General features: G+C 45.8%; 2 protein-coding genes across 9 annotated transcripts in view; one reads left to right on the top strand and one right to left on the bottom strand.

Moving 5' to 3' along the window:
- mylka (myosin, light chain kinase a) overlaps positions 1 to 19709 on the bottom strand; it is a 35401-nt gene extending 15692 nt beyond the window's left edge. The window contains exons 1-18 of one of the 2 annotated variants that reach the window (XM_069532638.1): positions 19693 to 19709; positions 16471 to 16606; positions 15665 to 15872; positions 15317 to 15362; positions 15023 to 15188; positions 14762 to 14927; positions 14667 to 14685; positions 14174 to 14336; positions 12543 to 12595; positions 12257 to 12357; positions 11956 to 12138; positions 6648 to 6779; positions 5066 to 5263; positions 4736 to 4943; positions 4591 to 4635; positions 3550 to 3636; positions 2174 to 3021; positions 843 to 959 (exon numbers count right to left, since the gene is read on the bottom strand). In XM_069532638.1, coding sequence (XP_069388739.1) covers positions 843 to 959; positions 2174 to 3021; positions 3550 to 3636; positions 4591 to 4635; positions 4736 to 4943; positions 5066 to 5263; positions 6648 to 6779; positions 11956 to 12138; positions 12257 to 12357; positions 12543 to 12595; positions 14174 to 14336; positions 14667 to 14685; positions 14762 to 14927; positions 15023 to 15188; positions 15317 to 15362; positions 15665 to 15872; positions 16471 to 16602 — 2872 coding nt within the window. In that variant the 5' untranslated portion in view covers positions 16603 to 16606; positions 19693 to 19709. Of the gene's footprint in view, positions 1 to 842; positions 960 to 2173; positions 3022 to 3549; positions 3637 to 4590; positions 4636 to 4735; positions 4944 to 5065; positions 5264 to 6647; positions 6780 to 11955; positions 12139 to 12256; positions 12358 to 12542; positions 12596 to 14173; positions 14337 to 14666; positions 14686 to 14761; positions 14928 to 15022; positions 15189 to 15316; positions 15363 to 15664; positions 15873 to 16470; positions 16625 to 19692 lie in introns of those variants that run through there. The other variant, XM_069532639.1, reaches the window with a different exon arrangement.
- A 1703-nt stretch (positions 19710 to 21412) lies between these two features.
- Positions 21413 to 24693, top strand: part of LOC109641823 (bone morphogenetic protein receptor type-2-like) — a 14150-nt gene continuing 10869 nt past the window's right edge. The window contains exons 1-3 of one of the 7 annotated variants that reach the window (XM_069532642.1): positions 21414 to 21723; positions 22944 to 22975; positions 23095 to 23178. In XM_069532642.1, the coding sequence (XP_069388743.1) occupies positions 23121 to 23178 (58 nt within the window). In that variant the 5' untranslated portion in view covers positions 21414 to 21723; positions 22944 to 22975; positions 23095 to 23120. Of the gene's footprint in view, positions 21724 to 22943; positions 22976 to 23011; positions 23179 to 24693 lie in introns of all 7 variants that reach the window. The other 6 variants (XM_069532645.1, XM_069532641.1, XM_069532640.1 and 3 more) reach the window with 6 other exon arrangements.

Genomic DNA, 24693 nt, shown 5'->3' with positions numbered 1-24693 from the left:
AGAGAGACATGTGAAGAGAGAGACATGTGAAGAGAGAGACACATGTGATGAGAGACACATGTGATGAGAGAGAGACACATGTGATGAGAGAGAGACACATGTGAAGACAGAGAGACATGTGATGAGAGAGAGACACATGTGATGAGAGAGACATGTGAAGACAGAGACACATGTGATGAGAGAGACACATGTGATGAGAGACACATGTGAAGAGAGAGACACATGTGATGAGAGACCCCCCCCCCTCTGGACCCTCTTCAGGGAAAAGCAACTTCATTAAATCTTGGGTCTAATTACAGGAAACTGGGAGCGGACGCAGGAATCTGAGCTTCTCTCAGACGTGAACAGATCAGAACTTCACTCTGTGTTAAACTAGAGGACGTGTTGAACAAGAACAGATCGAGACAAAGCTTCATATTTGATGTGAACAAAGAGAAAAACTAGATGAAGGAGAGAAGTTTGTACATTTCTTCTATCAAAACAACATATCAGAGGTAAAAAACATCCAAACTAACTTTTCTAGAGCTTAAAAGACGAGTTCACAACTGAATCAAAGATTTTAAAAAAACATAATTTCCAAAATTGGAAAAATTGTAACATGTCAAATTAAAATGTCCTATTTATTCAGGGAGTTTCTCAATGATGACGTCAGAGCTCAACTCAAACTGTGAAAAAACGGAAGTTACACTGAGAATATTTAATGTTCATTAAGTCCCAGATCAGTAATAACTGAATGTTTGACGTTTTCAAAGTTACATTAAAAAAGACATTTCCTCTTCCTGTGTTATTCTGTTGTCATGTATAAATAAATGATCTTTGTATATATTATGGGATGTTCTTACCATCAACCAGCACCATGCAGCAGCTCTCAGCTCGTCCTGCTGAACTTTCAACTCTGCACCTGTACTGACCTTCATCCTCCGGCAGAGCTTTGTCTATGGTCAGAGAGCACAGGCCTCCTGCAACACAACAACACAATGTTAACACAACATCCACAGCTGTGAGGCTACAGCTGTCTGAAGACATCTCAGTGACCTCTGACCTTTAGTGAGGACATTCACATGATGCGTTTACTAACTGGATATAAAGATGAGCAGTGACTGTATATTGTCGGTCAGAGTCTGTGCAGTAGCTTTCGTGGAGTGGAGCCGCCCACACATGTCTTTGACCAATCCTGAGTCAGTGTCAGCTGTCAATCATGACGTCTCCGCCTGTTTTTATATCATTAAATAACTAATTAAAACCAAACTGATCAGAAACACTTGAACAAATGAACAAACATCAGTGAGATAAGAACGAGCTGAAGTGACAGAAACATCTTGGACAAACATTTATTTAACGTCTGCTCTGATTTTGTAGTCCATGTCCCATCTGCTAACATGGAGGAGGAGGGTTTATGACCTATACTGCAGCCAGACACCAGGGGGAGATAGAGATGAAACTACATGAAGTTGATTCTCAAAGTAAAATAACATGAAACTCAAACAGCAGCTGAGAGAAGAAGTCTGAACAATTACAGATGAAATCATGATGCTTCTTTATTTCTGCTCTAGAAACTGGAGGAATGTTCCTTTAAGATCAGCAGGGTCCTCACAAGTGTGGTTATGTGTGTGTGTGTCCTGTGTAAAGTGATCTGTTCCCATATGAAATACCAGAGCTGCTCACACATCCTGTCTCTATTGTCTCAGATCTGTTTTCTATTAATAGAGTCTGAACAGTTGTTTCTTTATAAAACTACACACAACAAACTCACACTTTATCTCTACACACAACAAACATGTCGGGGTCACGGGTCGGTTTTCTAATCACACACAGCAGGTGTGTGTGTGTGTGTGGTCTTACTCTCATTCTGGGGACCTAACTGTTTACACATTCACATTATGGGACGAAAAGTCCTCAGTGGGTCAGTTGATACTGTTTAAGGCCTGTTTTCTATAGAAGTTTTATATATACGTTTTATATAGAAGTTTAATATAAAAGTTTTATATAGAAGTTTAATATAGAAGTTTAATATAAAAGTTTTATATAAAAGTTTAATATAGAAGTTTAATATAGAAGTTTTAGATAGAAGTTTAATATAGAAGTTTTAGATAGAAGTTTCTAAGTATAATTTAGTTTAGGTCAAGTTTAAGTTTGGTCACTGTCATGGAGACACAAGTGTATGAACTCTGACCTTCGTTGGCGAGTAGGATGAACTTTGACGGCTTGATGACCTTCCCGTCCAGTGTCCAGGTGACGGTGACACCTGTGGGGTCAGAGGTGGAGGCAGCGATTCGACACTGAAGCCGGAGGCGCTGTCCGTCCACCACTGTCACATCATTCAGTTTCTCCACAAACTCCAGTGCCTTCCCTCCTCCGCAGCTCCTCTTCTCATTAATCGCTCCGTCCACACAGTTGTTCACCGCTGTCTTCCCACTCTCCCCGTTCTTCTCAGGGCTGGCAGGCTTCTTCTTGTTGGCGAGAGCAGACCTGAAGTCGGTGGTGTCCTTTTCAGGTGTCTCAGCTAGTTTGTTGCCATTGGTGCCTTTCTTACCCAGTACAGCACGGAAATCAACCTGCTGCGGGGAGTTCACCTTGCGTTCCTCCTCCGTCTTGGGTTTGACCCCCTTGAGGTTGGCCTTAAAATCCATCTGGTGGTGGTGGTGCTCAGCAGCGGTGAGGCCGGCCTCCCTTGGCTCCTCTCCCTGGTTGTTTTTGGTGTCAAAAGCTTGGCGTCCCAGCAGCGAGCGGAAGTCCAGCTGCTGAGCCTCCCTCTGTCGCAGCTCCTCTTCACCACGCTCCCTGGTGTCCACACAGTGTCTGAGGAGGCCACGGGGAGCAGCGGTGGGACGGTCCTGGTCGGCCTCCTTCTTCTCCTCCTTGTGCAGGTGCAGGAGAGGCTCGTTCTCCTTCTGCTCCTGGTTGGCCTCCTGCCGACTGACACCACCTGTGCTGCTGCCTCTGGGCTCCACTCCTCCTCTGGAAACTCCTCTCAATGCAGCGATCCCACCAGCTGCTCCTCCTCCTCCTGCTGCTACAGGGCTGGGTGAACGAGCACAGACACAGATAGAAAGAGAGAGAGAGTAAACAGAGCCGGGTTAAAGCCCCCAGATCAAGAGGACAAGCTCCTCCCCCCTACATCTGGGGGGAAAGAGGGGGGGGGTTAGGAAATGGACCTCGACTCAAAATGTCCAAGTTACATCACAAGTGACTCTACTGTCCTTATTAGGACATACACCCAGATCTGACCCCCCCCCCCACACACACACACACAGACAGACACACACACACACACACACAGACACACACACACACACACACACACACACACACACACACACACACTCCTCCTTCCTCAGTGACTTTGACTCGTCTTCATTCTGAGGAGGTTTTTTTTACAGTGTAAAACCTGACTTTGAAACAAACAGCTTTTTTTGTGTAAACATGAAACCGGCTCTGATTGGTTCAGAGGACGAAGACGGATTAAAGAAGAGAGAATGTCTGAATGTAGGACAGATGAATGGAAAAACATTAAAAGAGAAGATAAAAGTTCAGGCGATCCGTTCTTACCTGTTGTCCTCTCCTCCTCTCGTCCTTTCTGTCTCTCCATCAGCGACACACAGACTGGTCACAGACACACACACACCAACAGGGTTCCTGACAGACAGACAGGTGGGGAGAGAGAGACAGGAACACATTTGTATTTTTGTTGTAATATTTTTCTTCATGACTTTGGAAACATCGGTTTGATCAAGTTATTTTACGTCTCAGTGTCAGAGTATCACACGTCCACAGGGGCCAGAGCAGAGAAACATGACGTTCTCAGACGTGTTCCTCACATGTTCTGTGTGTGAGGACAAATGTCTGAGTCAGTGTCTCTGGACATGTTCTGGATCTTCTCCTGCAGCTAGTAAAACATCTGTAAAATGTCAGAGTGAGTTCATGTGAGAAAACATCTGGAACCTTCTCAGTGAGCGAGTGGACGTGTCTCTGAGGTTTCTAACACGTGACGGACGTGGAACTGAAGAACACAAATGTCTCAGGATGAAGAAGAGGAGCCGTACATGTAGAAGACGTCAACCTGGAAAGACGAGGAGATTCTAGATGTTTTGGTGATGAGGGCCGACGCCCCCAGACAATCACTAATGACATAAAATGTAAAATATTGTCAAGACATTTTGTGTCGTTAGTGTTTCTCATGTGAAGAAGCAGCAGGAGATTGTCTGGGGGCGTTTACAAAAACATCTAGAATCTCCTGGTCTTCAGATAATAAAGACATTTATTATTAATTTCTTCTGACATGAAATAAATGAATCATACATTTCTTCCTCAGTAACAGAAACGTTTCCGGACACTAATATTCGAACCTTTACAATAGATATAATAAACTCCTCTACCAGCATGAAGAGTGAAAAGACTGTGGTGAGTCTGAGCTGAAGTGACGACAGCTTCCTGTGCAGAGTTGATGAATAGATTATGGGTGGATTTCTGTGTGGGGGAGGGGTGGTGTTTAATCCTCTATACCGTCAACCTCCGGATTATTTCAACATGTCAACAACGGACTGCTGCTGTTTATGCTTCTGTTCATGGAGTCCTCAGCTTGTGTCTCACCTCAGGCTGATCACATAATCTCCAGCATGATGTTTCTTCACTCTCCTGAGGAACAAGAAGAAGGACACACAGGATCAGATGGAGATTAGGTCCATGTAGATTTGGAAACACCAGACAGCGTCTTGTTTGGGTTTAAATGATCGACCTGATCAGCAGCGAGATGACGTCCTCTTTCTGCAGCAGCTCGTAGTCATCTCCTGAGGTCAGAGGTCGGCTCAGGTGCGCTCTGGTCCAGGTGTAGTGGGGAAAAGGGTCTCCAGTGATGGCACACGACAGGAGGACGTTTTGACCCACAGTGGCGCTCACTGGTTTGGGTTTGGTGATGAACCATGGTTGGACACCGTTCCGAGGTTCTGTCACAACAACAAACCAATAATAAAATCAGAGGGAAACTAGCTGTCAATGCATTTTCTGTGTGAAGTGTGTGACTGAGACGTTAAATAAATGTAAACAGCAGATCTGTGGTGTGACTGACCCTCCACAGTGAGGTGGGCCTGTGTGGAGTCGTCTCCATGCTGGTTCCAGGCCTGGACGCTGTACGTGCCCGTATCCTCAGGGAAAACCTCCTTGATCAGCAGAGTGAAGCGGTTCTCCTCCCTGACAAGCTGGAAGTCCTCCGACTCTGCCACTTCCTGTCCGTCATGGAGCCACACCACTTCTGGAGGGGGGTGACCTGACGACCACAGCCAATATCAATCAATACTCATCAATCAATAAACTATCAGTCCTCAAAGTCAAATAAGTTAATCCAATTGTGTTGAATTCTAATTGATAGAGTCCGACCACTATGGATGTCCTGAGGATCCTGAACCTCACAGCTTATATGGAGAAAACCCTCTGTGGAAAATCATTATGTAACACACACACACACACACACACACACACAGACACACACACACACACACACTCATGCTGCTCACTGACTTTAAACGAACCAGTGGCTCAGGAGGTCGTCCACTAATTGGAAGGTCAATGTTTCATATATAAACTGCTCAGAAACATGAAGTTACATCAGATCTTGATGAATGATTCAAGCATGAAGTCTTTACTGATGAACATTGTATAAAACAAAATGACGATCAATGGAAACTTAAACCATGGACCCAGTGAGGCTGGATTCGAACCACACTGAACATCCCAGTAACAAACTGACCACAGCGGGTGTGGCCTCCTCATGCCTGGATGTTCTCCTGACAACGACATGATGCTCCTGTTAGTCAGAGGATGGAGTCCTGGGGGATCTCCTCTCAGACCGGGATCATCACTGAGCTCCTGGACAGTCTGTGGACGGACTTGGTGGTGTCGGATGCGCAACGTCCCATAAGTGCTGAACTGGATTTAGGTCAGTGGAACGTGAGGGTGAGGCATCAACGCCTCCAGGATCAAGAGGAACCCAGGGCCCACTGCACCAGGAGAAACCCAAGGTCAACTGCACCAGGAGGAACCCAGGGCCCACTGCACCAGGAGAAACCCAAGGTCAACTGCACCAGGAGGAACCCAGGGCCCACTGCACCAGGAGGAACCCAGGGCCCACTGCACCAGGAGGAACCCAGGGCCCACTGCACCAGGAGAAACCCAAGGTCAACTGCACCAGGAGGAACCCAGGGCCCACTGCACCAGGAGCACTAGGAGGAGCTCTCTTGTTAACACAAATAGCTAATCAGCCAATCACAAGGCAGCAACTCAATGCATTTAGGCACCTAGACGTGGTGAAGGTGACTCGCTGAAGTTCAGACTGACAGTGCTAGTGGCAGCTCGTTGCAGCAGCTCCCAGAGTGTTTCTAATGTACCTTATAAAGTGGCTGGTGAGTGTATATATCATGGCTTATTTTTGAGGGGGGACGACTCTCTGGATGGGGGGGATCTGCCCTTCCATGTTAGTAGACAGTCTCTCACACACACACACACACACACACACACATAGGAAATGAAGTGTTGGGAATCATCCACTGTAAATGTGTCCTCATCTCCACCATCTCCCTGGAGGTCTGACAGGAAATACCACCGCTAACAAGCACACACACAGACACAAACAGACACACACAGCATGCTCGTACCAGTCAGCTCCACCGTCATGGTCACTCTGCTGCCGTCCATCACCTTCAAGTCAGTCAGTCGTCTGATGAAGCGTGGAGCCTCACACACTCCTCTGACCTCTGTGACCTCTGACCTGCGACCCTGCAGTCCACCTGCAACAACACAACAACTACCTGTGAAACACACGAGACAGTGAAAGATCAAATTTCAGTTTGGTTTCATCCTCCTGTCTTTTCTCTCTTCTTCTCCAGGATCCTGATGCAGACTCTGGATTTTAATGAGCCGAGTGATGTTTAACAAGCTGAGTTCCCTCTAGACTAGATTACTGTAACTCTTTATCATCAGGACGTCACAGGAAGTCTGTGAAGAGTCTCCAGTTGGTCAAAGTGCTGCAGCAGAGTGCTGACAGGAACTAGAAGGACAGATCTTATTACTCCTGTCTTCTCTACATCGGCTCCCTGTAAAATCCAGAATATCAAGATCCTGCTCCTCACATTTAAAACCTTAACAATCAAACCTTCATACGTCAAAGAGCTGATAACACCTCATTATCCAGAAAGATCAGTTCACTACCAAAACACAGGTTCTCCTGTGGTTCTAGAGTCAGTAAGAGGAGAACAGGAGGTAGAACCTTCAGCTACCAGGCTCCTCTTCTGTGGAACCAGCTTCCACTCTGGGTTCTAGAGTCTGTAAGAGGAGAACAGGAGGTAGAACCTCCAGCTACCAGGCTCCTCTCCTGTGGAACCAGCTCCCACTCTGGGTTCTAGAGTCTGTAAGAGGAGAACAGGAGGTAGACGTTCAGCTACCAGGCTCCTCTCCTGTGGAACCAGCTCCCACTCTGGGATCTAGAGTCAAGAGGAGAACAGGAGGTAGAACCTTCAGCTACCAGGCTCCTCTCCTGTGGAACCAGCTCCCACTCTGGGTTCTAGAGTCTGTAAGAGGAGAACAGGAGGTAGAACCTCCAGCTACCAGGCTCCTCTCCTGTGGAACCAGCTCCCACTCTGGGTTCTTGAGTCTGTAAGAGGAGAACAGGAGGTAGAACCTCCAGCTACCAGGCTCCTCTCCTGTGGAACCAGCTCCCACTCTGGGATCTAGAGTCAAGAGGAGAACAGGAGGTAGAACCTTCAGCTACCAGGCTCCTCTCCTGTGGAACCAGCTCCCACTCTGGGTTCTAGAGTCAGACACCATCTCTACATGTAAAGTTTAACTAGAAACGTTCCTCTTTGATAAAGTCTATAGTTCTGGATCAGGTCCTGAACTGATGATGTCATAGAAACTGTTCACTCCGAGAACCAGGAAACTCAAACACTTGACCGATGGTGTAGCTTCACCTTTGTGACCTTGTTACTGATCCAACTTTAATGACACTGATGTAAACAGACAGAGACACTGACTCTTCTCAGGAGCTTCGCTGTTCACACATGGACATGTGACAGTGGAGTGGGTGAGTGTGCGGGAACCCTCCTGATATTTCACTGAGTGTGTGTGTGTCGGGGGGTTTTCATTATCAAGCTGTGATGAAGGTTTGTTTCTCTGGTTCTGGTTCACACTGGGACACAGAGAATCTAGATCTGCTCACCATGTGTTTGTGATGGTGGCGTTAGAACTGTTCATGTGATGCTCATCTTCTGTGTTCTATCTTCACACTGAACATAATATCACGACTCAGTCATTTGACCAAAACCTGGAAGCAGTAAACGGGATTAAGATTCTCTGCTGCCATCACTCATCATTTAGCTGAAGCTGCACCCAAGAGAGATCCAACCACCTGTGCAACACCTGGATGTACTCGCTGTGACTCCGTCAGGATTCAGACTGGGAACAGTTAGGACTCAGACAGTCAGGTGGATGGTGGTGGTCAGAAACCTGGATAAGATGTTCACATGCAACAGTTTCGTGGTTTGACTCAGAACCTCTGACTGAGCCCTGAACAGAACTTCAGTCTGTGATTCAGTCTTCACGTCCTCTGTGGGCAGGTCCTGGTTCTTGGTTGGTTTACTTCTCAGATTCCGTAATATTATTTTTTTATTGTTGTATATTTTATTTGGCAGACCCCCCCACATACAGACCGTCCCAGCTGGAAGAGGGCCCTCTGGTGGAGGAGAGAGACATTACATCCCTTATCAATATAATACCAGTGACCAAACACTCTTTAGCTGCATACGTGTGTTTACAGGTTTTCTGAACTCAGTCACTGAAGTGAGCATCATTTTGACTGAACCATGAACTATCCTCACCCAGTGAAACACTATCTGCAGGTCTCAGTCTTTCTTTTTCAAAACTCTAAACACAGTCTCACGCAATAAAACACAGCGAGAGTCTCTGTGACGCATAACGGTGAAAACCAGCGGCAAAATATGAACACAAGTGAAACACGTGTCATCCACTGAACACAACGATTCAAACTTGATCACACTTGTTTCTCTTCATGTCGTGACAACATGAAAACAGTACAGGTGAGTACAGGTGAGTACAGGTGAGTAGAGGTGAGTACAGGTGAGTAGAGGTAAGTACAGGTGAGTAGAGGTGAGTACAGGTGAGTAGAGGTGAGTAGAGGTGAGTACAGGTGAGTAGAGGTGAGTACAGGTGAGTACAGGTGAGTAGAGGTGAGTACAGGTGAGTACAGGTGAGTAGAGGTGAGTACAGTTGAGTACAGGTGAGTACAGGTGAGTACAGATGAGTAGAGGTGAGTACAGGTGAGTACAGGTGAGTACAGGTGAGTACAGGTGAGTAGAGGTGAGTACAGGTGAGTACAGTTGAGTACAGGTGAGTACAGGTGAGTACAGATGAGTAGAGGTGAGTACAGGTGAGTACAGGTGAGTACAGTTGAGTACAGGTGAGTACAGGTGAGTAGAGGTGAGTAGAGGTGAGTACAGGTGAGTACAGGTGAGTACAGGTGAGTACAGGTGAGTACAGGTGAGTAGAGGTGAGTACAGGTGAGTACAGGTGAGTACAGTTGAGTACAGGTGAGTACAGGTGAGTACAGGTGAGTAGAGGTGAGTACAGGTGAGTACAGGTGAGTACAGTTGAGTACAGGTGAGTACAGGTGAGTAGAGGTGAGTACAGGTGAGTACAGGTGAGTACAGGTGAGTACAGGTGAGTACAGGTGAGGTGTGAACATGTCTAGAAAGATAGATATCAGCTGAATCGTCATCATGTGACCTGATAGAACAGGAAATGACCTGAAACTGATCATGAGTCATCGATGTTAATTCACTTCATGTCACTGAGTCCGGTTCTACTGGGTCCAACAGGACCATCAGAACCATCAGAACCATCAGAACCAACAGAACCATCAGAACAAATGATCAGAACCAACAGAACAAATGATCAGAACCATCAGAACCAACAGAACCATCAGAACAAATGATCAGAACCATCAGAACAAATGATCAGAACCAACAGAACCAACAGAACCATCAGAACCATCAGAACAAATGATCAGAACCAACAGAACAAATGATCAGAACCATCAGAACCAACAGAACCAACATAATTTTTCAACAAACGGTGAAAACAGAACCAGAACTTGGTTGCTGATCTGAAAGCAGCTGTAGAACATCTGGAGGAGGAGTCAGATTCAGTCTATGTCCTTCTTAGGCTTCATCCTCAGTGTGTGTGTGTGTGTCTCAGTGTGTGTCTCAGTGTGTGTGTCTCTCAGTGTGTGTCTCAGTGTGTCTCAATGTGTGTGTCTCAGTGTGTGTGTGTGTGTCTCAGTGTGTGTCTCAGTGTGTGTGTGTGTCTCAGTGTGTGTCTCAGTGTGTGTCTCAGTGTGTGTGTGTGTCTCAGTGTGTGTGTCTCTCAGTGTGTGTCTCAGTGTGTATCTCAGTGTGTGTGTGTGTGTGTGTCTCAGTGTGTGTCTCAGTGTGTGTATCTCAGTGTGTGTCTCTCAGTGTGTGTGTGTGTCTCTCAGTGTGTGTATGTGTGTGTCTCTCAGTGTGTGTCTCTCAGTGTGTGTGTGTGTCTCCCAGTGTGTGTGTGTGTGTGTCTCTCAGTGTGTGTCTCTCAGTGTGTGTCTCTCAGTGTGTGTCTCTCAGTGTGTGTCTCCCAGTGTGTGTGTGTCTCTCAGTGTGTGTATGTGTCTCCCAGTGTGTGTGTGTGTCTCTCAGTGTGTGTATGTGTCTCCCAGTGTGTGTGTGTGTGTGTCTCTCAGTGTGTCTCCCAGTGTGTGTGTGTGTGTGTCTCTCAGTGTGTGTGTGTATGTGTCTCCCAGTGTGTGTATGTGTCTCTCAGTGTGTGTGTGTGTCTCTCAGTGTGTGTGTGTGTGTGTGTGTGTGTGTGTGTGTGCTCTGTGCAGCATGTTTTGTCTTTATATGGTTTCCAGCTCATATTTGTTTAACGGTCGTACGACACGGAGCCCCCCCCCCCCCCCCCTCTCCTCTTTTACTATTTCTCCTCTCGTCTGTTTTCACATCACATCTGTTTCTTCTGCTTCACAAAGTTTCAGCAATAACAGAGAATTTAACATAACATGAAAAATGTGAAAATAAGAGTGAAACTCGTCTCCACATGATGTTTAAATAAAGTTGGGACACAATGAAAGAGTCAGTGTCTCATCAACGGACGAACCGATAACAAACAGGAAGTGACCAAAGTTTGACTGAAAGTAAAAACACAGTCGAGTTGATGTTTCATTCATGTTCCCATGTACATGTGACACACGTCTGTCTGCTGCCCCCTGCTGGACGTGTCGGTGCAACACACTGGTCTGTGTCAACCCCTGATGAACGTGCAGTCACTGACGACCCCGTCCAACACCTGGAGCTGTCTGAGTTTAGTTTCACACATTTTTAGAGTGAAACCCTGGAAACATGTGGAACCTGCAGAGATGTGATTTGTTCCTGTCGTTGACAGTGGAGGTGTTGAGGAGAGAGAGAACCTAAAACAACCGGAAGCTCAATGACGACAGTGACGTGTTTCCAGGACGTTTCTTTAAGTGTCTGTCATGTGATTAAAAAAGTCAAAGACCCTCCACCAAACTGCACCTGGTGTTGGCGCTAACCCTAACCAGTTTGCTGTTCTACAGGCTGCAGTCACATCATGACGTCACTGAATGCATCACTTTATACGTCTCTGATTTCCCAGCAGGCTTTGTTCATGAAGCTCCTCTAGTTTGTTCTGCTCTTCAGCTGCGACCACAGAACAAGGGATTCAACTGGTTGACACACGGATCATAGTTATAGAGGAAACATTATCCGCTATTGGTGTCACACACAGACACACACACAGACAGACACACACACAGACAGACAGACACACAGACAGACAGACACACAGACAGACAGACACACAGACAGACAGACACACAGACAGACAGACAGGTCTTACTGTGGACACTGAGCCTCCATGTTGCAGAGTCAATGGTCGGACCATCAGCTGTGGTCATCTGACACCTGTACATCCCTTGGTCCACATGTCTCACCTCCTCTACAGTGAGGGTCAGACCTGGTCCTGTCCTCACTGGTATCCCGTCCTTCAGCCAGGTAACCATGGCAACGGCAGCAGACGAGACTGCGAGCATGTGACAGGAGAGATCAGGACAGAGGCGGCCTCTATAGGCTGGAGATGGTCATTACACCTGATAATATGAGTCCTGTCTGTAACACTGAGATTGGCAGGTTTTATTGACCTTGGCATGTGAAGGTCACCTGTCCTCCCTCTGTGGCCTCCTGGTCCAGAGGAACGGCCTCAAACCGCAGGTTGGACCCCGACACTGACCTCTGCACAGCCCTGAACCACAGACAGGAAGTCAGTGGAGCTCAGGGAACAGACAGACGGTACAATAAGACACTTCATGTCACAGTGGAAAATAATAGTCATCCTTAATATCAATGTTAAATAGAGACAAATACAGCTTCTAACACTGGGCAGCAATCATGACAACAGCTAACGTTAGCGTAGCTTGTTTTCTGCACCTGCTGCTGTCTGAACCGGCGTGTCCTGGAGCAGGAGGGAGGATGGACTGAGCCTGCAGAGACAAACTCTTCAGAGACAAACTCTTCAGAGACGAACTCTTCAGAGACAAACACTTCAGAGACGAACACTTCAGAGACGAACTCTTCAGAGACGAACTCTGCAGAGACAAACTCTGCAGAGACGAACTCTTCAGAGACGAACACTTTAGAGACGAACTCTTCAGAGACGAACACTTTAGAGACAAACTCTTCAGAGACGAACACTTTAGAGACAAACTCTTCAGAGACAAACTCTTCAGAGACAAACACTTTAGAGACAAACTCTTCAGAGACGAACTCTTCAGAGACAAACTCTTCAGAGACAAACTAAAGAAAGAAATACAGAACTGAGTGGAGCTTCATGCTAACATTACATGTTGCTGAGCTAATGTTCAGTTATGCTGAGTAACTGATTTTATCGTGGGCAGTAAAACCTCTGTAACATTGATCTAACATGTTAAAGAACACACTTCACTCATGTAGTTTAGTAACTTGTGTCATTCGTCCAACACTGAAAGTTTCATAGAGTGTTGATGCATCATAGCAGTAATCAGGTGAGTCCTGAACCATCTCTTAGTTATGCTGCTACAGGTCTAGACTGCTGGGACAACTCCCATCATGCACTGAGGGACAACTCCCATCAGGCACTGAGGGAGAACTCCCATCATGCACTGAGCACTTCTGTCTGCCCCCCCCCCCACTCATTTATTTATTTTAATACATGTCAATGACTGTTTCTTTTTCCTCCCATAGTCTCTCTCTCTCTCTCTCTCTCTCTCTCTCTCTCTCATTGCAGGTTCAGAACAACAACTATTATTATTATTATTATTATTATTATTATTAACAACAACACTTCAGTAATTAATTATGATATGAATTGTGAATATTATCATTAATAATCAATAACTTCTTTACTCTGTTATTGTTTCATTAGAAACAGTCAGATCTGAAACCTGATGGTGCTCCAGTGTTCCCAGTCTCTCTCTCCACTATCTCTCTCTCTTCTCTCCACTCTTCCCCCCCTCTCTCCTCCCCATGTCTCTCTCCCCCCCTCTCTCCTCCTCATGTCTCTCTCCTCCCCATGTCTCTCTCCCCCCCCTCTCTCCTCCTCATGTCTCTCTCCTCCCCATGTCTCTCTCCCCCCCCTCTCTCCTCCTCATGTCTCTCTCCTCCTCATGTCTCTCTCCTCCTCATGTCTCTCTCCCCCCCCTCTCTCCTCCTCATGTCTCTCTCCCCCCCCTCTCTCCTCCTCATGTCTCTCTCCCCCCCCCTCTCTCTCCTCCCCATGTCTCTCTCCTCCTCATGTCTCTCCCCCCCCCCCCTCTCTCTCCTCCCCATGTCTCTCTCCTCCCCCGGTGGAGGCAGATGTCTCCTCTCTGACTCTGGTTCTTGAGGTTTCTCTCTGTTAATGAGGAGTTTCTCCTCCACAGACTCAAAGTGCTGCTCATGGTTCACCTGTTGGTTTCTCTACATGAAGAAGATCTGAAGCTCTTCACCTTCTCTGTGAAGAGTCTGGAGATCATGATGTTAGGATTTGGTGCTATACAAATAAAACTGAATTTAATTTAATTTTAATTGAATTCATTACTGACTGGAACAGCTGTAGTTCTCCCCTCAGCCACCAGGAGCAATGGTAGAGGAGGCCTGCTCCTCCAGGAGTCTGCCTGCAGGGGGCTCTGCTGCTGCTCTGTATGGGAGGACGGTGCAGCTCTGTCCACTCTGCAGGTCTGTGTGGTGTCAGTTGTGTGATCGGCCCTGCAGGAGACAGCAGAAGAGACAGTGTGTGTTTTCTAACAACCAGTAGATGTCACTGTTTATGCTGTGCTTATTTCAAGGGTCGTGAAGAAGCAGCTGAACCTGGACTGGACAGATTTTGACAGTAGAAGCAGTCGAACCCTGCAGATCTTCTCAGAAGCACTTAATAAACCTTTAACCTGAACCTGCTGTTAGTGTTTGTCCTCAGCAGGAAGAATCTGCTCTGATAGAAATAAAAGGTATTTAAAACTTCTCCCATGACTCAAGAGCTTCCTGTCTACTCAAACGTATTTAGACTTTAAATCACAGGGTATCGGTCTGATGACTCACCTGCTGGAGGATTCAGCACCTGAGGACGAGACGTCAAGACATTAACAACAACGTTCCACCTGTTCAGTGAGGAAGTCAAACTCTGCTCGTCTCACCCTGAACGTGGAGCTCAGCGCTGACAGTCGCTGTTCCAGCACTGTTGGAAACCGAACAAGTGTAAGTTCCTGCATCATCCGCACAAACTTCCTTTATCTCCAGGAAGTGAAGGCCGGAGCGCTCGAATATACTGACCCGCATACAAAACGGAAGCCCCGCCCCCTCCTGGTAAAGAGCAAACACACAAACTGAAGGTCCACCCCCTCTTTAGACAAAACAATTAAACACAGACAGAAGCTCCGCCCCATCACAGAACCCACCTTGTACCATGTGACCAGGGGCTGTGGTCGTCCGGTTGCCTTGGCAGAGAACCTCCCGCTCTGTCCCAGTTTGGCGTAGACTCGGCTCGGTTTACTGATGAACTTGGGCGGACTCTCGCCCCAAATGCTGGACCTGTTCTCCAACATCGGTTTGTTAGAGCGCCACCTGCAACCAAGAGTGAACCATTGTTTGGTTTTTCACACCACAAACTGTCTGGATTTAGATTCAGAGCTGAGCGAGGACAGGTTCAGAGGTCAGAGTTCAGAGGTCAGGCTCAGATGTCAGGTGCTTACCCTGGTTTCATGGAGGACAGGTGGATGATCTTCTTCCCAGAATCCTCTGCAGGTGGAGAAACACAAGAACAGTTTACAGAACGTTTGAACAGTGACGTTGTTCACAGGAACATCTGAGGTGTGAAGACACAAATTCTTCAGGTCATGTGACCTCGCAGATGAGAACTATTTTCCTGTTGAACTTTAGCGCCCTGTTGGTGGCGCTGTGTGTCACACCTGCAAAGTAAAAGATTAATTTATAGTTGGAGACTGTGGTTCTATCAGTACAAGTAAAGCAGTATTGTTATTATAAATAGTAGTATTGACAGTATGAGGTGTAGTATTCGGAGTACTGCAGGTATTCATTACCTTCCAGAAGAATCTCCACGGTAACTTGTCGACTCCCTGCCTGATTGGTTGCCTGACAGGTGTAACGTCCCAGGTCATCCTCTCTGACTCCGCCCACCACCAGACTGAAGGTGCCCCGCCTACCTCTCACCACAACACAACGCTCTCTGCCAATCACAGCCCTCCCCTCCCTGTACCATGTGACCTGAGGTTCAGGATGACCACACACCTGACACACACAGAAACAGACGATTCATCCATTTGTTCACTGATGGTTCCAGTTTGTGTGTGTGTGTGTGTGTGTGTGTCTGTGTGTGTGTGTGTGTGTGTGTTTGTATGTCTGTGTGTATGGTGTGTGTGTTTGTATGTCTGTGTGTATGGTGTGTGTCTGTGTGTGTGTGTCTGTGTCTGTGTGTGTGTGTCTTCACGTTGGTCATATGACTAAAACAATGTTAATCCTTCAGTGAACATCTGAAATGTCACATTTTCATGTTTTGTTCCCACAAACTGTGTGTGTCTGTGTGTGTATGTACTGTATGTGTATGGTGTGTGTCTGTGTGTGTGTATGGTGTGTGTGTGTCTGTGTTTGTGTATGTACTGTATGTGTATGGTGTGTGTCTGTGTGTGTCTACTTCCCACAAACTGTGTGTGTCTGTGTGTGTCTACTTCCCACAAACTGTGTGTGTCTGTGTGTGTATGTACTGTATGTGTATGGTGTGTGTGTGTCTGTGTTTGTGTATGTACTGTATGTGTATGGTGTGTGTCTGTGTGTGTCTACTTCCCACAAACTGTGTGTGTGTTTTATCTAAGTGTTACTACTGTCCCACCTTGCCCTCCAGTCGGGCGTCTCCTCCCAGGTGGACCTGGACGTTACGAGGAGGGAGGACGAAGGCTGGAGGCTCGTTGCCACGGGAACCACATCCAGGTGATGGGCCTGTCCCCTCAGAGACGTCGCTCATCCTGCTGTCAGAAGAATCAACACAGACGGATGTTAAAATCACGAGACATGAACATAAAAACATCACGTGTGTGTGTGAACACGCCAACATGTGACTCGCTGCATGCTTGACCTGAAAACCTGCCAGTCTGTTTTTAACAACCTGGAGCTGAGCAGCAGCAGCGCCCCCTGCAGTCACACATGATGAACTCTGTTGACCAGCTGAGCTGCTGCTGTAACAAATCCACCGAACTCACAGTTCTTCTTGTTTTAAAGTTTCCTGCTGAACGTTGGAGATAAACTCTGTGTCCCAGCAGAAGAACAGCTGCTGCAGGAGCAGGAACCAGAAGACGGGATCACATTACTCCTTAGCTTCACTTCACTGGCTCCCTGTTCAACAGAGGATAGATTTCAAAATCCTCCTTCTGACTTATAAGGCCCTGAACAATCAGGCCCCATCCTACATTAAAGAGCTCTTAACCCCTGACTGCCCCACAGACCACGTCGCTCCCTAAACTCTGGACTCCTTGTAGTGCCTAGAGTTACTGAGAGGAGAATGGGTGGTAGAACGTTTAGTCACCAAGCTCCTCTCCTGTGGAACCAGCTCCCACTCTCAGTGAGGGAGGCAGACACGGTCTCTACATTTAAGGCTAGACTTAAAACCTTCCTTTCTGATAAAGCTTTTAGCTCAACCCTGAACCATAGTCATCCATAGCTATGCTGCTATAGGCCTACACTGCTGGGGGATTACCCATCAGGCACCAGAAACCAGCACCTTCTCTCTTCTTCACTCTCTGTTTATTTTGTTATATCTTATTACATATCTCTAACTCCTTGGGTCTTCTCCTCCCCTCCTTGGTCCATGCTGTGGGGCTCTCCGGAGCCCGTCCTGGTGAGGGTCCTGGTGAGGAATGGACCTATTGAGGTCACTGGTCTGTCGCAGGGCTGAAATGGAGGGTCAGGCAACCACCAGCACTCTCACCTGAGGACCTCCCACCTCTGGAGCCATGGGTCCTACTACTGCGCATGTTGGACCATCACCCCAACCGGTCCTGGCAGAGGCCATCCACACCGAGCCCGGTTCTGCCGGATGTTTTTCCTCCCCGCTGTTGCTCATGCTTGCTCGGTGTGGAACAAGTTGGACTTTGTGTTTCTTAAGATCTTGAACTTTTGTGCAGCACCCTGAGACGAGTGTTGTGATACCGTGCTATATAAATACATTTGATTGATTGATCTGCAGACAGACAGACATGAACTTGTTTCACCTTTGGTTATACAATATATAGATAATAAACTATATCTGACTGATCTGATGACAGTGTCATTAACTAACAGTGATCAGCAGTGAACTGCATCTGTGATGTTCCGTGTTCCAGATGTGTTTTCTGAACGTGCAGCAGCAGCTGCAGTCACACATGAGACGTGCTGCTAACATTCTCCTGCTGCCGAACAAACAGAAACAGTTCCACTGGTTCCACAGGAGAACACTTCTGCTCTGTTCTGCACTCCGCCCTCGCGTGCAGCCCCCCCCCCACCCTGAACACTGAGCCAGGCTTGATTTCAAGAGATGAGGTAACTTAACCATGGCTAGATACAGGCATGTTTCACTGAAGCATGGCACCATTCTCAGTGACAGAGTAAAAAATCCATAAACTTCAAAAAGAGGTAGAAGGTCTTAGTGTCCAGGAGAGCCAGCACACACACACACACACACACACACACACACACACACACACACACACACACATTTCCTGACCCTAAACTAAATGAAACCTAAAGTTAACTCTGACCCTAGAACCAAGTGTGAGTCCTCAGTGTAGAACAGTTGAATTTGTGAGGACCAGTCAGAATATTTGAAATGGTCCTCACAAAGATATTCAATTCATTTTATTTGTATAGCGCCAAATCATAATATACATGATCTCCAGACTCTTCACAGAGAAGGTGAAGAGCTTCTTCTTCATCTACAGAAACCAACAGGTGAACCATGAGCAGCACTTTGAGTCTGTGGAGGAGAAACTCCTCATTAACAGAGAGAAACCTCAAGAACCAGAGTCAGAGAGGAGACATCTGCCTCCACCGGGGGAGGAGAGAGACATGGGGAGGAGAGAGGGGGGGGAGAGAGACATGGGGAGGAGAGACATGAGGAGGAGAGAGGGGGGGAGAAGAGAGAGAGATAGTCGGGAGGGGGAAGTAGGGGAGAGGAGGGGGGCGAGAAAGACCGGAGACACTGGAGCACCATCAGGTATCAGATCTGACTGTTTCTAATGAAACAATAACAGAGTAAAGAAGTTATTGATTATAGAACAAACCAGAGCAACCCACAAGAACCAGAACAACCACAACAACCAGAACAAACCAGAGCAACCCACAAGAACCAGAACAACCAGAATAAACCAGAATAAACCAGAACAACCACAACAACCAGAACAAACCAGAACAACCAGAACAACCAGAATAAACCAGAACAACCCAGAACAACCAGAATAAACCAGAGCAACCAGAATAAACCAGAACAACCACAACAACCAGAACAAACCAGAGCAACCCACAACAACCAGAACAACCAGAGCAACCAGAATAAACCAGAACAACCACAACAACCAGAACAAACCAGAGCAACCCACAACAACCAGAACAACCACAACAACCAGAACAAACCAGAGCAACCCACAAGAACCAGAACAAACAGAATAAACCAGAACAACCACAACAACCAGAACAAACCAGAGCAACCCACAACAACCAGAACAACCAGAGCAACCAGAATAAACCAGAACAACCACAACAACCAGAACAAACCAGAGCAACCCACAACAACCAGAACAACCACAACAACCAGAACAAACCAGAGCAACCCACAAGAACCAGAACAAACAGAATAAACCAGAACAACCAGAACAACCAGAATAAACCAGAACAACCAGAATAAACCAGAACAACCAGAATAAACCAGAACAACCAGAATAAACCAGAACAACAAGAATAAACCAGAACAACCAGAATAAACCAAAACAACTAGAACAAACCAGAACAAACCAGGTGAGGTCTCAGTGTGAATGAGACCGCTGGGAGCGCTGTGGTGCAGGACGTGAAAGTAAAGACAACAAACCTCTCTGCTTCTTCTGCTGCTGGACTGAACGATGAGAGAATTTAGTTTGAGCCGCTTCACTTGAACAGACCCAGCATGCATCACTGCGCCCCCTGCTGGCGAAGAGCAGCAGGGCCCCGCCCCCTCTGGGATTCTCACTTTTTATCATCCACCCTCAGACTTCTGTGTTCAACATACATGAACCTCCAGAACATGATGTCAGGAACAAGGAACATGAAACATGAACATGAAACATGAAACATGGAACATGGAACATGAACATGATGTCAGAAACATGAAACATGGAACATGAACATGAACATGATGTCAGGAACAAGGAACATGAAACATGAACATGAAACATGGAACATGAACATGATGTCAGAAACATGAACATGATGTCAGGAACAAGGAACATGAAACATGAACATGAAACATAAAACATGGAACATGAACATGATGTCAGAAACATGAAACATGGAACATGAACATGAATCATGAAACACGGAACATGAACATGAACATGAAACATGGAACATGAATCATGAAACATGAAACATGAAACATGAACATGATGTCAGGAACATGAATCATGAAACATGGAACATGAACATGAAACATGGAACATGAACATGAAACATGAACATGAACATGAAACATGAACATGATGTCAGCAACATGAAACATGAACATGAAACATGAAACATGAACATGAAACATGAACATGAAACATGAACATGATGTCAGGAACATGAATCATGAAACATGGAACATGAACATGAAACATGAAACATGAACATGAAACATGAACATGAAACATGAACATGAACATGAAACATGAACATGATGTCAGGAACATGAAACAGGAACATGATGTCAGGAACATGAAACATGGAACATGGAACATGGAACAGGAACATGAATCATGAACATGATGTCAGGAACATGAAACATGGAACATGAACATGATGTCAGAAACATGAAACATGAATATGAAACATGAATCATGAAACATGAACATGATGTCAGCAACATGAAACATGAACATGAACATGAACATGATGTCAGAAACATGAAACATGAATATGAAACATGAATCATGAAACATGAACATGATGTCAGCAACATGAAACATGAACATGAAACATGAACATGATGTCAGGAGATGAAGAACTTCCAGTCTGGGTCTTTCACGTGTCTGTGGTCGTTTTGTGTCTCTTACTTTTTACGCTCACTTCAAACTCACACCCTCACACACCTTGGCCTCTGAGCCACAAGGGGTCGCTGCAGCAGTGTGTCGAGTCCATAGATGTTTCCAGACATGACCTCCAGGTGAAAGTGGAGACCTGTCCTCAAACAGTCAACAGCATCAGATCCTCATTATTCAGGTGAGAGGCGGAGCAGAGACACTTCCTGTCTCATCAGTGACATCATCGAACTACTTATTGGTCACATGTGACGTCACAGACGTCGCTGCTCGTCTCTGTTCACACCAGGAAGTGAACTGCGTTTACTTCGAAATAAAAGATCAGCTGTCAAACACATAATTTACTAAATACAAAACAACTACATCTATGAAACATGATATAAACAATTATTAAGAAGAAATTACAATAAAATGAAAACAACTAAATATCTACAAACACAAATAATGTTATTTTAGCGTTTGTATCAAATATTTAAACAATAAAATGTTATGACTTATGATCAGGCGTTTATTTTAAAAGTGTAGACCGGAAGTTGCTCTTGTTGCGGTGCTATTACTTTGACAGTCTGATGTTTCCGCAGAGAAGCGGCGCAGCTTCGATTCTCATTCTGTCAAGAGAACCTGCAGCTGATCCGGATCAACACGAGAACTGATCCGGATCAATAGAGAGAGAACCTGCAGCTGATCCGGATCAACACGAGAACTGATCCGGATCAATAGAGAGAGAACCTGCAGCTGATCCGGATCAACACGAGAACTGATCCGGATCAATAGAGAGAGAACCTGCAGCTGATCCAGGATAAGATCCATTCAGACGCACAGAGTCCTTCATCACCTCCCGCAGAGTAAGAACCGTGCGTGTGTGTGTCTCAGTGTGTGTGTGTGTCTGTGTGTGTGTGTCTGTGTGTCTCAGTGTGTGTGTGTGTCTGTGTGTCTCAGTGTGTGTGTGTGTGTGTGTGTGTGTCTCAGTGTGTCTGTGTGTCTCAGTGTGTGTGTGTGTGTGTGTGTGTGTCTCAGTGTGTCTGTGTGTCTCAGTGTGTGTGTGTGTGTGTGTGTGTCTCAGTGTGTGTGTGTGTGTCTGTGTGTCTCAGTGTGTGTGTCTGTGTGTCTCAGTGTGTCTCAGAGTGTGTGTGTGTCTGTGTGTCTCAGTGTGTGTGTGTGTGTGTCTGTGTGTCTCAGTGTGTGTGTGTGTCTGTGTGTCTCAGTGTGTGTGTGTGTGTCTGTGTGTCTCAGTGTGTGTGTGTGTCTGTGTGTCTCAGAGTGTGTGTGTGTGTGTCTCAGAGTGTGTGTGTGTCTGTGTGTCTCAGAGTGTGTGTGTGTGTCTGTGTGTCTCAGTGTGTGTGTGTGTCTGTGTGTCTCAGAGTGTGTGTGTGTCTGTGTGTCTCAGAGTGTGTGTGTGTGTCTGTGTGTGTCTGTGTGTCTCAGTGTGTGTCTGTCTACCACTCCCTGACAGCCTCTTGTACTTGTACTTCACTGTGTATAAATGTACCTGCAGTGAAGGTCACAGATGTTTTCATGTGTATTTCATGTATTTAAATATTAATACAGAGAATGAATGTTTCTATTGAAATGAATTCACTTTACATCACATTCATATATTTAAAATCACAGACAATATATTTACTGTGAATATGTGAGTGACAATTCTAGATTTATGTGCTTATATATATATATATATACACAAATATATATATATATATATATATATATATATATATATATATACGTATGTAAATGACAGAATACTCATGTTCAACTAAATCACGTGTAAGATATAGATGATATGTACAAAGTGTGTGTCCTCTTACAGGTGATGTTGTGACGTTGTGTCCTCTTACAGGTGATGTTGTGTGACGTTGTGTCCTCTTACAGGTGATGTTGTGTGACGTTGTGTCCTCTTACAGGTGATGTTGTGTGATGTTGTGTCCTCTTACAGGTGATGTGTGATGTTGTGTCCTCTTACAGGTGATGTTGTGTGACGTTGTGTCCTCTTACAGGTGATGTTGTGTGACGTGTCCTCTTACAGGTGATGTTGTGTGATGTTGTGTGATGTGTCCTCTTACAGGTGATGTTGTGTGACGTTGTGTCCTCTTACAGGTGATGTGTGATGTTGTGTGATGTGTCCTCTTACAGGTGATGTTGTGTGACGTTGTGTCCTCTCTGAAGCAGCACCAGTGACGTCCTTGTGTGTTTCACTGTTTCTGTGACGTCTACAGAGTCAAACCCGTCAGCTGGATCCAACATGGCCGCTCCAGTGTCACTGTGTGTGTGTGTCCTGCTGCTGCTTCCTGCTGCGACCGGTCAGTCCAGCATCTCCCATCCACACGCCACAGGCAAACTGTTAGCATAGCTTAGCACAAAGACTGAAAACAGGGGTAACCTGTTAGCTTCACACGCCTCCACTGAGCCTCACTGGTGGTCATTCATTTCAACTGTTAGAAGCTAACACACAGACGTTGCTAACACTTGACGTGCAGTGTAACGTGAACGTCGTCATGTAGCTTTAGCTCGGTGATAATGTTAGCTAAGATTAGAAAGACTTCAGTTCCCATCATGCACTCGGCAGCAAAGTTAGAACACCCCCCCCCCTCCTGAATGGCTTACATAAATACTGACTTCCTACAACACACAGTCGCCAGCCAGTCTGAGCCAGTGTGTGTTTTAGTTGTGATGCCGTTGATAAGACTCACACTCATTATCCTGTGTGCGTGTGTGTGTGTGCGTGTGTGTGCGTGCGTGCGTGCGTGTGTGTGTGCGTGTGTGAGACTAAACAATCTCCTGGCTCCATCACATTAAAGCTCCAGCCTCACACTCACATACACATGAATGATAACTGTCAGTGTATTGAACCCACACAGGCTAATGAATTAGCATGCTAGCAGCCAGGTGGTAATGAAGTAACAAACGTTTGATATCAACATTTCCTCATGACAATGACGTATGACCTCATCATCCAATAAAACATCAGCTTCACGACGCCGACATCATCGTGTGTTTACAGCTCAGATTAATTCAGTGAAAAATAGAAACATGTCGAGAAAAAGAGTCGAGTCTGAACTGAGATGATTCATGTTGAGTTTGACTGAACGAGGTCGTGAAGTCACCATGAGGACACCCCCCCCATGGACGTTACAAAACCACAACATTCTCATCATCAGTAGATTCTCACACTTTACTGACACGTCAAGTCTCAAAATGAAAAACTTATTATTTTCTTATTCTGAATTTCGTACATTTTCTTGCTGTTCAGGCTTCACGTGTCTGAATCTAACTTCACATGTAGGAAGTCGATACATGTATGATCTTTAGATCATTACCATCTATTTTCAATAGAAAGGTAAAATATCTCAGGAACAGATGGTTCAACCCTTTAAACTCAGTCTGGGAGAATGGAAGTGCAACAATGAGACCAGAAATCCAGAACTTGGTTCAGAGCTCAGAGTTTAATTCTCACAAGATAACGGTACATGGCATCGATAATAAAAACTCACGGACAGATAGAAGGGTCCCCAGTCCAAAGACAAAATGGCCAAATGCCTCAAACAATAGCTTTAAATATGTTTGGGTAAAACCATCCCTTCAATTTAAAAGGTAAAATAAAAATAATTAAAGCAAACAAGAATGTTAATAAAGTATTTTTCAAAGTAATACATTAAAGAGGACAGTAACTCTACAACAACTGATTAAGGCTAGAGTTAATATTACTCAAGGCTCGGAGAAAAAGGAAATACAAAAGAAAACCAGCTGCTCCCTTCCCCCATTCCTCATTCCTAATTGGTTGAGTCCACATTGAAACCACCTGGTGGAGATGTGGC

Source organism: Paralichthys olivaceus, chromosome 10, assembly GCF_024713975.1.
Source record: "Paralichthys olivaceus isolate ysfri-2021 chromosome 10, ASM2471397v2, whole genome shotgun sequence".
NCBI classification, from domain to species: Eukaryota; Metazoa; Chordata; class Actinopteri; order Pleuronectiformes; family Paralichthyidae; genus Paralichthys; species Paralichthys olivaceus.
The sequence above is the reverse complement of the archived record's forward strand: the minus strand, read 5'-3'. Positions and strand labels throughout refer to the sequence as shown.